We start from the raw sequence: 13162 nt of genomic DNA on the forward strand, positions 1-13162 counted from the left end.
TTTAGGGAAACAGAATGTGGATGTGATAAATTAGACTCCACAGAGACCGACACTGTGGCATAGCCAGTGATGCCCCTGCCTGCAGTGCTGGCATCCGAGATGGGCTATAGCTCAAGTCCCGGTTGCTCCACTTCCCTTCCAGTCCCTGGCTGATACAACTGAGAAAGCACTGGAGGATACCCCAAGTTCTTTGGCCCTGCACCCACGTGGGAGACCTGGAAGAAGCTACTGGCTCCTGACTTTGGACAGGCCCACCTCCAGCCACTGTGACTATCTGTGGAATGAACCAGCACATGGAAGATCTCACTATCCCGGTCTCTCCCTAATCTCACTCTCTGTAACTCTGCCTTTAAAATAGATAGATAGATAGATAGATAGATAGATAGATAGATAGATAGATAGATAGACAGACAGACAGACAGACTCTCTGTAACTCTGCCTTTCAAATAGATAGATAGATAGATAGACAGACAGACAGACTGACTGATCAATCTTTAAAAAAATTACACTCTGTAGCAAATGGCAGTTCTGTGCAATCCTGGCCCTTGACGAGGGGAAGAAGCAGCAGGAACAAACTACTGCCATTTTCCGTGGGCTCCTCCAGCCGGCTCTGCAGAACCCGCTACACAGAAGCAGGACGCTAACAAGGATTTTCAGGCTGTTATTTATCCCTAAGAGATTTTATGGCGCCGTCTCCATCGACCACCTAGTGAGGGCTGGAGAATAGACTAGTGAGGCAGGTGCACACAGAAGTGGACGGTGAGCGCTCAATGCCAGCCTCTCCCTGAAGTACTAAAGGTCAAAGAGGGCAGCCACTGACCGTGTGCTTGGATAGGAAAAGGAAAGACAGAAAAGTCTGCATTGAAGGCGGTGCTGTTGATGTCGTGAAGGAGAAATCCAGTCGCTCGGTGATGCCTGTCAGTGTTGGGTGTCATCAGGAAACGAACTGAACAGCTCTACCATGGGCTAGGACGGAGGAGCTCCACAAGCCGCATCTCGGAGGCCGCAGCACAGGGGGCAGGAGGTGCTGCAAAGAGATGTGAAGGCAGAAGTGAACCCGTGAAAGAGAAAGAGAAGCACGCTTCCGGCGACTGCCGCTGTCTGCCCTGCCGCTTTTACCTGCTGCTTCCTTTTCCTCTCTCCAGTTCAGGAATGAACTAGCATTAGCAGAACTGATGTCAAGACTTTGCCGGGGTTAACCAAATATATTCCAGTTCATTTCTCTTTTCCTACTCAATCTTCAATAATTAAAAGAAAGGAAGAAACAAGAGACTAAAATAACGTGGCGTAGCATAGCAGCTTGAATTCCACAGGCTCATTCTGTGATAACTTCGCTTTGGGGTGCAGACTGTTCTAGGAGGCCAAGTGGTCTGACCCAGGATGCCCATAGAAACTGGCCAGCGATGTTAGCCAAGTGATGACGACATCGTCAGGTGTAATAACCCACCTGATTACGTGTTTGCTGGCGTCAGTTCTGTCCGTTAGGATTTGCTGAGACTATGCAATAGCGAAAGCCCAAAAAGGAACAGAAAAGGAGCTCCAGTCTCTGAGTCGCGTGTGGCTTTGCCTTAACCAGACGGGCGGGCAGTTTTCAGTGCCCGCCTTTGGGCTGGGGAGAAGGTAGCTGTGCTGTTTCCTTTGGTGCCACTGTACTTTGCTCTCCTTTCTGAAGAAAAATCTAAGCAAGCAGGATGTGCCGGCACCGTTTAGAAACCTTCCTGTGCGAGTCGGCGCTGGCCTGGGCCCGGGTTGAACTGAGACGTCCTCCGTGGTCTCCAGGCCACCACGCTCTTACCTCTGCTTTGGCCACTTCTGATTCTTCTCCAGCGTGCCCCCTCGTTCTCCCCACCCCGGCATCAGGTTTTCCAGAAACCCCATGTAACTCTGAGAGGTCCCCACTTTTTTAGGTGACGAGTGGTACATGAAGAACCTCTGACAACGATGTGCAACTGCGAATAATGACTGCAACCCAGCAGCTGAGCTGCGCGGGGAGCAGGAGCAGCAATTTGGCTGATACTGCTGTTCCCACCTAAAAGCTCCCTGGACCGTGCCTAGCGCTGCCTTCTTTAAAGATGGGAATTTGACCCTAACAGTGATCCAGCATAGTCACTCTGGATATTCCCGTGTTACGGATGAGAACATGCCAGCCTAGTAAAATCAGGGAACCTGCTCAAGATAACTCGGGGCACAGAATTGAGAGCAAAGTGTGTTTTAATCTGTGCTTTGGGATGGTTGGATTTTTTTCTGTTATTTTCTGGGAGACGTGTGTAGGCAATTGCAGTTGGAAAGATCTACTCCATGTCACTTTGCTGGATGCCCTGCCAGGGTCTGAGGCTGTCTCCCTGCTCTGTCTGTCTGTCCTCTCAGCCCCAGACCTTTGGGTGTTGCAGTCTTTTAAGGCAAGTGGGAGAAAGCAGGTGGCATGGTGATGACCATTAGCCCTGCCCGAAGAGTAAGTGTGATAAGTTCATTTATGTACTCTGAATATTTATTAGGAACCCAATACTGCCCCGATGTATGTCAGAGGAAAGAATTGACAGATATAATCACAGCATTTTCTGAACAGTGAGCGTGTTACAATAAACGTACTAATACCACATGGCTTTCATCTGACCTGTGTGAAATACGATTGCTTCAAAGCCTCAGGAACCTCAGAGGCGCGTAGTTGGGAAATGATGTCACTCTCGTGATTAAACACTAACCTAGGGTAGTTTGGTCTTCAGTGCTGCTTGACGTTTTCTGAGTGCCACACCTTATGCTTATAGAAGGTGCCTAAATGCATGGACTCTCTCCCTGTGCAAATCGCTCCGTTGATTTTCCTCGCTCATTTTTAGTACCGTGAAGGAGCCCTCCGCGTCTCACGTGGGGTCATGCTCTGTGTGGAACGCTGAGCTTCTAGGTTCGGACGGAGATGTGCACTGTACTTCAGTGTGGTTTGTGAAAATGCAGTGCGTTCCCCATGAGTGTCAAATGTGCTCCCTTGTATTTGTGTGGCTGTTTTCAGTTATTTAGCATCAAGAAGTCCATTGTTGCAGATGACATTCGTGATGTGTTTCCAGGTAATAAAACATAGTGCCATCAGTAGGGTCTGTCTTGTGATGTTTCAGTATTCCTGCTCGTGGGTGTCCGCTGGGATGCACATCCTTGTTCCTGCGTGGACCAGCCCTGGGGAGACTGGTGAGGGTTCTGGTGTCATCTGGGCTTCCACAAGGCCCAAGGCCCATGTGGAGGAAAAGCCCCCCTCGGGTGACTGCAGACATGCAGGTTCATCGTGGGACGGCTCACCCACGTCGATCGTGTGTTCAGACCCCGAGTTCCCCTGCTGATGGTCGCCTCTGGTGCAAGGAAAACAAGTGAGGGTGTTTTCTGAAATGCCCCTTCTAGGACGCTGCGGTCACGGAGAGCCCTTGTGAGCAGTCGAAGTCAGCTCGCAGTGAGAAAACCCCGCTTCTCATTTTTCCAGAGAAGAAGTCGTGATGGCACCTGCAGCACCCTCGTGTGCTTGTGTCGCAGCCTCGGCTGCTCTCTGTGCATCCGGTTGCAGACACACTTTGCTGTTCCATCTCAGTTTTCAAGGCAGAGAGTTCTTAAAGGTTCCAAAGGTCTTCCAAGCTCTGCCCCTCGCCACAGTGCTGTCACGCCAGGGGATGAATGAATGACCCCGGTGCTGACGAGGGAAGCGTATGTCCCACACCTCGTCTTACACGTCACAGCGGCACTGCGCGTGTCCTGAGACGTCAGTCCATAATTTGGAGTTCTCAGAGCATTGCTGAAATATCTGAGTTGATGATTGTGTCTACTTACTATACAATCAAAACATTTCTTTTACTGTTGTTTACGGTTACTGTTACAACTAACATGAAATTGATTATACAAAATGATACTTGAAGTCATTCCCAGAGATTTCTGCTCCAAATAAAAAAACAATCACCTACAACATTTAAGATTATATAAAAGGGGCCGGCGCCGCAGCTCACTAGGCTAATCCTCAGCCTTGCGGCGCCAGCACACCGGGTTCTAGTCCCGGTCGGGGCGCCGGATTCTGTCCCGGTTGCCCCTCTTCCAGGCCAGCTCTCTGGTGTGGCCAGGCAGTGCAGTGGAGGATGGCCCAAGTGCCTGGGTCCTGCACCCCATGGGAGACCAGGAGAAGCACCTGGCTCCTGCCATCGGATCAGTGCAGTGTGCCAGCCGTGGCGGCCATTGGAGGGTGAACCAATGGCTAAAGGAAGACCTTTCTCTCTGTCTCTCTCTCTCACTATCCACTCTGTCAAAAAATAAAAAATAAAAATTAAAAAAGATTATATAAAAGAATTTGTTCTGTTTGGGGGAGGGGCACAGAAGACCCTCCTGTGCGTCCTGAATTGAGCCACCACCACTGGTCCCCGTGCTCAGTGGGCACAGACGGAGCCTCACTGTGTGAGTCTGTCAGGTCCCGTCGGTGCCACTGGCTTTTTGTACATCCTGGATAAGGGCACCATTTCTCTCCTTCCCTGAGAGACGCGTGGAATCGTCCTGTGAAATCCACCTGGGTCTGTATTTACAAGAAGCACAGCCGCGCTGGTCCTGCCATGCACCTGTCCTCTGGGTTGACTGTAAGGGGGTCTGCTTTGTGGTGGGTCGTGCACTTCATTCCCTAGCTGGTATCCATTGATTCATCACCCCTGTTTCCCCCCAGGTCCCCCAGGTCCCCCAGGTGGCCTGAGAATAGAAGACGTGCGAGCCACGTCTGTGGCACTCACCTGGAGCCGCGGTTCCGACAACCACAGCCCCATCTCCAAGTACACCATCCAGACCAAGACCCAGCTCTCCGACGGCTGGAAAGATGCGAAGACAGGTGGGTGTCGTCAGCTCGCCAGTGCATGTTCTCCAGGAAGTCTTCTGTCAAACATGAAGACCTGTGGGTTGTTAGAAGTGCATTATCTACCTCGAAATGCATTCTGTCTTTTTTTTTTCAACTTTTATTTAATAAATATAGATTTCCAAAGTACAACTTTTGGATTATAGCGGCTTTTCCCCCCATAACCTCCCTCCCACCCACAACCGGTTATCCCATCTCCTGCTCCCTCTCCCATCACATTCTTCATCAAGAATCATATTCAATTATCTTTATACACAGGAGATCAACTTGGTATATACTAAGTAAAGGTTTCAACAGACTGCACCCACACAGACACACAAAGTATAAAGTAATGTTTGAGTACTAGTTATGCCATCAATTCACATAGTACAACACATTAAGGACAGAGATCCTACGTGGGGAGCAGGTGCACAGTGACTCCCGTTGTTGACTTAACAATGGACACTCTTATTTGTGGCGTCAGCAGGAGTGGGCACCTTGTGTGCCTGTGGCCAGTCTAGGAGTTCCATTTGCAGAGATGACACGGGCTGCGTAGCGAGGTCAGAGCTGGGGGAAGTGGCCGAGAGAGGGGAAGCCTGCCTTGAGCTTCTGTCCTTGTGACGTGTCCTGGGTTGGAATTCCTTGGCAGACCCGGAGCAGTGACAGCAGGCCAGGTAGAAGCCACATTTCATTCTGGGAACTTTTTTTCAGTGGTGAAAGCCGTTGGCTATTTTTGCTATGATTCTGACTGCTTACATTAATGGCATTTGTGAGGTGTGGTATAACCGTCTACCGAAAGCTGTGTTTGACATTCGCATGCCATGTCATTGGCATGGATGCTCCTACGAATTAGCAAGGATGACTTTGTTGTAAGACGAGCAGTTTCCAGGCTCTCAGCAGTCCTGGTAGGAAGACTCTGCTTCATTGTAGACCCCACACCCCTCCCCTCATTGTGCAGGAGGCACGTTGTGAGCCTGTCTGCTTGACGTCTGCCTCCTGTTGCCCTTTGAGAGAACCGTTTGCCTCTGGCTCACAGACTTCCTCCTGAGGTCCGCCTTGTCAAGGTCGTGAGCCCCCAGTGTTTGCCGCTGCTTTTTCTTCAGCTCCATCATTAAAATCCGAGGCCCAGCTCCTCAGCTGGAATCCAGTTCCTGCCCCAAATAACTGGTGTTGCCTTTCCCTGCCGTATAGCTGACCACTCCTTCAAATGCTCCAGGAGGGCAGGCACAACTCTCTCCTCCTGCAACCTCTTACTGGTCTTCCGTGTGTGGGGGGTGTTTCTTGGTGGGACCCTCCCACGTGCTTGAAGTCAGTCTCCCACGTGGTTCTCTGTGTGGTGACCCGGAAGGACCACCCACACCCGCCGACCGCCCACCTGCTGGAAGAGTCCCACGTTGTGTTTGACCACCAGGCAGACACCACGCCCTTGCCGAGACAGGCCCTTGGGAACACCTCCCACATTGCTGTTCCATACACTCAGCTCATGAGTGATGCTGAGTCTTGTGGGCGATGGGGTCTTGATGAGTGCTGGGGTCTTGTGGCACTGGAAGCAGCGCTGAGGGTCAGGCTGTCCCCTGGGGCCTTCTACCGCACTTCCTTACGCGGCCTCCTAAGTCACAAACTTAGAGATAATTCCACCAGCTTCTGTGTTGGTTTTCTAGGACTTCCATAGCCAACGACCATCAGCACAGTGGCTACAAACAGCAGACTGTCCCGCCTGTGGTGCTGGAGGGTGGAACGCTAGGGCAGAGTGCTGGCTGAGCTGCATCCTCTGCTGAGCTCCATTCATGCCGTGTCTCTTCCAGTGGCTCGTGGTCCCCACTGCACCCTGGCTGCTGGGTGCAGCCTGCATGGTCCCGTTGCCTCCCCATGTTAGGGGTGTCTTCCCTGTACATCTTATAAGGGGGATTGCCATTGGGTTTGGACCCACTCAGACGATCCAGGATGGTCTTAGCCAAAGATACTTAATGATAGCCTTAAACCTTACTTATAGGTCAGCCAAGACCTTTCTCCAAGTGAGGCGGCAGTCGCAGGGTGTCAGACACCATTTAACGCTCTGCAGACTCTTCTCTGTAGGGGGTTGAGGTGATTGTAAAGCGTCCACGGAGAAGAGGGACCCTGGGGGGGCTTCTCGGAGTCCTAACAGCCAGCACTGTTTCTCCTTTGGTCTAAGCAGAGCCCTTCACCAACCAGAACACCTCTTTCCCTGTCCCAGTTACCTCCCAGCCAGGCCCCATGTGCAGGAGCTGCAGGGTTCTGGATGAATGTGAAGTGGGTGGGAGAGCAGGAAATCAAGAGGTAGAAGCAAAGCAGAGGAGATGGTGGTGCCACACTTCCCATCAGAAGTCAACAAACCCGTAACGGAGAGAACGGATGGCAGAATCAGTGTCCAGCAGAGTTAACATCACAGCAGGTGCAGCACGGGATGGGCTCAGCCACAAGAAAATTTGTGCAAAATTAGAACCTGGAACCTAGAATGATTCCTGTTTGTTATGGTAATGGATGAGTAGCTTAGGAAGACATAACCTTCATGGTCTGTATTGCCAGACTCAAATTCCCTAAATAATGAGGTGATGAGTCATAGGCCTAAAGGAACAAATTCTCCAGATAAGTGGTGTGCAGGTGTTTAATGCAAGTGTATGTGTAGGTTATTATTTATCACATGGAAATATTTAAAGAGAGCTTACAATACAGACTTTGCTTGATTGTATATTTTATCGTATCTTGATGAAATAAATAAGCTAGAGTCATATCCTACTGATAATTTATAACCTCATGTTAGTATCCACTAGCATGAATTCTGAGGAGTACTGAATTATTTTAATGTTTGTTATCGCTGCTCTGAGCGAAGAGAGTATAAATCTACTCCACCAACTAGAAATATGCGTGAGCATCGTCCTTTACCATCTCGGTAGTACCTCGTTTTCTGGTCCTGGACTGCAGCAGTGACCGTCCCTAACAATTTTGCCCCGGTTGCACCCTTGCCTCCAGAAGTCTCTCTAGAGTCTTCCTAGAGTTCTCGCTACTCAGGGTGTAGCCCATGGAGTAGCAGCAAAGGCATGGCCAGGAGCCTGTTAGAAGTGCAGGATTCCCCAACCCGAGACCTACCAGACGGGTGATGCAAACAGGCGTCCTCTGTTGAGCGTGTTCAGCAGTGGCCTCCCTGCCTGAACTCAACGTCCTGTCACTCCTTGTCGTTAGTTTTCTTCAACTGCCTATAACACCCGCCGTTCTCTCCAAAACAGTGAAACGAAAATGGGGAGTTGGCGAAGTTATTCATGGCAGACATTTGAGCAGCAGTTAAGATACCCTCTGGGACACCTGCCACATCAGAGTACCTGGATTTCAGTCCAGATCTGCTCCCAATCCTAGCTTCCTGCTGCAGAGGTTCCTCTTGAGAGGTGGCAGTGATGGCTCAGTGGGAGACCCTGATTGAGTTCCTGGCTCTTTGCTTCGCCCTGGCTCTGCCTCGCGTGTCGTAGGCATTTGGGGAGTGAACCAGTGGGTAGAAGATCTCCTTTCTCTCTCTCTCTCTGCCTCTGTCATTCAAATAAATAAAATAGATAAAATGTAAAGGGTAAGTTCATCAACTCATATTTTTTGTTTAATGTTTTTTCTAGATCCCCCAATCATTGAAGGAAACATGGAAGCGGCAAAAGCAGTGGATTTAATCCCTTGGATGGAGTACGAGTTTCGAGTGGTGGCAACCAACACCTTAGGCCTGGGAGAGCCCAGTATACCGTCAAACAAAATCAAAACAGATGGTGCTGGTATGTACGGGAAACACTTTGTTTTCACAGGCTGGTGAACGCTGGGGCATTTTAAGCTGGGGATGGGGAAATTATTGTAGGACGTAGACGTAAGCAGTTCTTCTAAAAGACATGCATGTGCGTATCATAAATGTATCTATTCTGTGTCCTGGAGACAGCAATCAAACATGGAAATACAAAGAGTAAGAATTTTGTTGTTGTTGGTTTTTTTTGTTTGTTTGTTTTTGTTTGTTTTTTTTTTCTTTCTTTTTTTTTTTTTTTTTTTTTTTGACAGGCAGAGTGGACAGTGAGAGAGAGAGAGACAGAGAGAAAGGTCTTCCTTTTGCCGTTGGTTCACCCTCCAGTGGCCACCACGGCTGGCGCGCTGTGGCCTAGTGTGCTGGCGCCGCAGTTGGAGGATTAGCCTATTGAGCTGCGGCGCCAGCCTGTTTGTTGTTAATGTAGGGGAAGGAGTGGGTGGAAGCCACGGGAGATCATCTCAATGCAGTCGTTGCTCAGAGTGTAAAGCCAGTGGGGAGTCTGAGTCTCACTGGCAGACTGCACTCAGCAGGTCCCCGGCAGGAGAAGGCTCAGGACTGTGTGCCTGTGAGACGTGTGTCAGTGAGCAGCTGCAGGGCTGATGGGCGTGGGCAGAGACGGGGCTGGCCAGGGAGCAGAGAGCCTGCGACCGGGCTCTCTTAGCGCCGTACCTCTGGGGAGTCCTGGCATCTCGGAGACATCACTGGGATGTTTCCCTCGTAGCTGTCACTCTAACGGTGCCCTCTGTCATGGCCCAGCTGCGGCTGCCCCAGCAGCTCAGACTTGGAAGACCAACTGCTTTCAAATAGGCTTTAGTGCAAGGTCACAGCACTCTTGGCCCGTTTCCTCCACACAGCTCTGATTCTCATGAGAGCCCTTCTTGGATTATTCCCTATCAAAAACAAATGTTCTGGCCAGTGCCGCGGCTCACTAGGCTAATCCTCCACCTGTGGCCCCAGCACCCCAGGTTCTGGTCCCGGTTGGGGCACCAGATTCTGTCCCGGTTGCTTCTCTTTCAGTCCAGCTCTCTGCTGTGGCCCCGGAGTGCAGTGGAGGATGGTCCAAATGCTTGGGCCCTGCACCCGCATGGGAGACCAGGAGAAGCACCTGGCTCCTGCCTTCGGATCAGCACAGCACCGGCTGTAGTGGCCATTTGGAGGGGTGAACCAACGGCAAAGGAAGACTTTTCTCTCTGTCTCTCTCTCACTATCTAACTCTGCCTGTCAAAAAAAAAAAAAAAAAAGTGTTCTTGTAGGAGCTCTGAGTTTATTTTGACTATGACTGGCCAAAGTCGGTGCCTCATCTCGGGGAGGAGGTTTTAAAGCAGTGGCAGTGTGCCAGGAATGCGGCTGTGGCCTCTTCCTGTGCCTCGCCCCTTTTTCTGACTGCCTTATTTCCTTGGCCTGGCTTCTCCATCCAGTTGTGAGTTGCAGTTCCTCTAGGCTTTTAAAGCCGGGTAATTCATACAACTTCCATCAGTAAGCTGTCTCAAAGTTTCACGGATTTATCAGCTAAAAACGATGGCTGTGAACTCAAGGGAGAAAACCGCACTAGCCCACATGGTCTGTGCCGAGTATTGTCACCTTCATTTCCTTTAATCCTCATAGGGTGTTGATGTCGGCAGCACCGCCCTCGTGCTCGCTAAGGCGCCGTAGACACAGAGACACTCAGCTGTTTGTGTCCGTTAGTGTAGGATGCAGAATTCACATGCAGGCTCTTCTCACACCTTGAGCTTTGCCTCGTAAAGGCAGCGTTGCAGACATCCATGCAGGTTAGATCTCATCCTCGGCCATGACAGTGATATGACTTGACCTTGGGGCTGGCACCGTGGCTCACTTGGTTTGTCTTCTGCCTGCGGCACCGGCATCCCACATGGGCACCGGGTTCTAGTCCCAGTGGCTCCTCTTCCAGTCCCGGTGGCTCCTCTTCCAGTCCAGCTCTCTGCTGTGGCCTGGGAGTGCAGTAGAGGATGGCCCAAGTCCTTGGGCCTCTGCACCTGCATGGGAGACCAGAAGGAAGCACCTGGCTCTGTGTGGGGAGCAACTCGGACTAGACTAAGTTACTGAAATTAAGACTTATTCTATGCATCTGCTCTCCCACAATATGGCGCTGAGAAGGGAGTAAACAGCTTCTGCACAGCTGCCTCTCGCCAATTTGATTGACTGAGCTGCAGGAGCTGATCTTGCTCCTGATTGGAGGAGAGCAGTGTACTCGGCGTGTGGGTAGCAGAGTTAGGATTGGTGGAAGAGGACTATAAAGGAGGAGAGAGACAACATGCACCAGGAACATCTATCTGAAGGAACATCTGAGCAGCCCCCGAGAGAGCCGGCCGGTGGTGTGCCGCTCCCCCGCGGAAGTGGGGAAAGTGGCAGGGGGAACTGCCCTTCCACGAGGTGGAAGGGATGGTAGCCAACCCGGGAAGAACCAGCAGCAAACCTGGGGAGGGCCGAGCAGACAAAAGAACAGCGCAGGGTCCTGTGTCGTTCCTCCACGAAGACGGGGAGCGACAGCTCTGGGCTTCAGATTGGCATAGCTCAGGCCATAGCGGCCATTTAGGGGGTGAACCAACAGAAGGAAGACCTTTCTCTCTGTCTTTCTCTCTCACTGTCTAACTCTGTCACATAAAAAAAAAATTAAAAAAAAAGAAAGTGATGTGACCTAAATATGTATTGTTTTCTGTTTCGGTTTTCCACCCACAACTTGAACACATGTGTCTCTTGTCCTCCTCTTCAGAGGACTTGCATTAGGACAGATTAGGACAAACCTGGAATTGTGGTGTTCTGAGCAGAGGGCTCACAGGGCACAGACACCACATGGCCACGATCCTGGTGTTGGTTGTTTGTTATTGCCCCTTACAGCCACCCATGTTGGTGGTAGAGGCGTCAGTGGGATGGACTGAACATGTTGCCCTTTCCTGGAAAAAGAGAGGAGGGGGATGGAGGGGGGAGGGAGAGGGAGCATGAGCCCACTGGTGGTTTGGACCGCATAATTTCACACTGAGAGATCCTGCACTTGATTTGATTTAGCAAGCATTCATTTTCAAAATAAAATTACAGAAAATACCAGCTGATTAAATTGGTCTAAGAAAACTTCCGTGAAAGCATGTAGCACACTTGTCTCAAATGCAGACCTTGCTTAATACCCTCGAGCAGGGTTGATTTCCCGTGGTCTCGGGGCCAAGTTTTCTTCATCCGAACCCTGCTGTTTGCAGTCAAACCGCTCACGGGAGGAAGGATGCTTGCGTTGGCTTGGGCGGAGACTTCCCTCCGTCCCAGGAGTTCTCTTACGAACAGCGTCTTAGTCATTTACATCAGAGGGTGACTGCTGTGTGCTGCATAGACACATCATCCGGGCAGGATTACCATAACATCTGTCTCTGGGTTTTTTTAAAAGTCTCAAAGTTGACGAAATTACATTTATTTTTAAAAACCACAAGAAACAAAGCCGTGTCTCGTGAGAAAGCCCAGTTCTTTCACGTTCCCATCTCTGCATCGCTGCGTGTTTAGGGACGTGTGCGCATTACCGGTGGTTTGTGTTTCTCTGAGGGATGTTCAGCCTCAGTGCCTTAGCTTTACGTGCCAGGCAGGCCGGCACCTGGGGCCTGGTTAAGGTGTTGCTCAGTTACCCACGTCCTTACAGAGAGCCTGGTTCCCATCCTGGTTCCCGTCCTGGCTCTGTCCTCCTTCCACTTTGCTGCTCACGTGCACCCTGGAAGGCAGCAGAGATGGTTCAAGTCCTTGTGTCCCTCCACCCACATGTGAGGGCTGAACTGAGTCCAGGGCTTCTGGCTTCAGTCTGATTCACCTACGGCCATTGCAGACATTTGGGCAAGGAACTAGTGGATGGGAGATCTCTGTCCACCTGTCTCACTGTCCTTCTCCATTAAACTCTTCTCTCTACCTTTCAGTAAATTGAATAAATAAAAGTTAAATGCTGAGAAAAGGTTGTTCGGAGTGGTATCAAGTCTAGAATTGTGACAGGAATGCGACTCTGAACCACCTTCTTGGCACCACGTGCTTTAGGCATCACCTTTTGTATTATGTTTGCTCAGACTGTATCGTGTCATAGAATTAATTACTTTGTGGTATTAACAGTCATCAAAGTCCCCCCTGACACGTACACACACTTGTGAAACAGGAAGTGTCAGGTGCAGCCAAGGAGTGACATATTGAGATGGGCCTTTGTCTTCCACTGTGGAGAAAGTAAGGCCTGTGTCTTCTAACATAGCTGTTCCTCTATTGTCAGATGATATTTTGTGGTCTTTGACTAATCAACCTTCGTGTCTTCCACAGGCTACACACTGTGTGGTGATACACTTACATACCAACTTTGGGTGGTTAGACGCTGCACACCCACTGTGGGTGGTCACAGGTGCACACCCACTGTGGGTGGTCACAGGTGCACCCCTGCTTTGGGTGGTCACAGATGCACTCTAACTGTGGGTGGTCACAGGTGCACACTCACTGTGCGTGGTCACAGGTGCACACTCACTGTGGGTGGTCACAGGTGCACAATAACTGGGTGGTCACAGGTGCAC

The 13162-nt window shown here is 50.6% G+C and overlaps 1 protein-coding gene across 4 annotated transcripts in view; it reads left to right on the top strand.

Annotated features, from left to right (window-relative positions):
* The window catches only part of CNTN1 (contactin 1), a 379791-nt gene that overhangs the window by 308875 nt on the left and 57754 nt on the right, over window positions 1-13162 (top strand). For all 4 annotated transcript variants that reach the window (XM_051850934.2, XM_051850935.2, XM_070049666.1 and 1 more), the window contains 2 exons: window positions 4676-4834; window positions 8458-8607. In XM_051850934.2, coding sequence (XP_051706894.1) covers window positions 4676-4834; window positions 8458-8607 — 309 coding nt within the window. The remainder of the gene's footprint in view (window positions 1-4675; window positions 4835-8457; window positions 8608-13162) is intronic.

This window comes from Oryctolagus cuniculus, chromosome 9 (assembly GCF_964237555.1).
Source record: "Oryctolagus cuniculus chromosome 9, mOryCun1.1, whole genome shotgun sequence".
NCBI classification, from domain to species: domain Eukaryota; kingdom Metazoa; phylum Chordata; class Mammalia; order Lagomorpha; family Leporidae; genus Oryctolagus; species Oryctolagus cuniculus.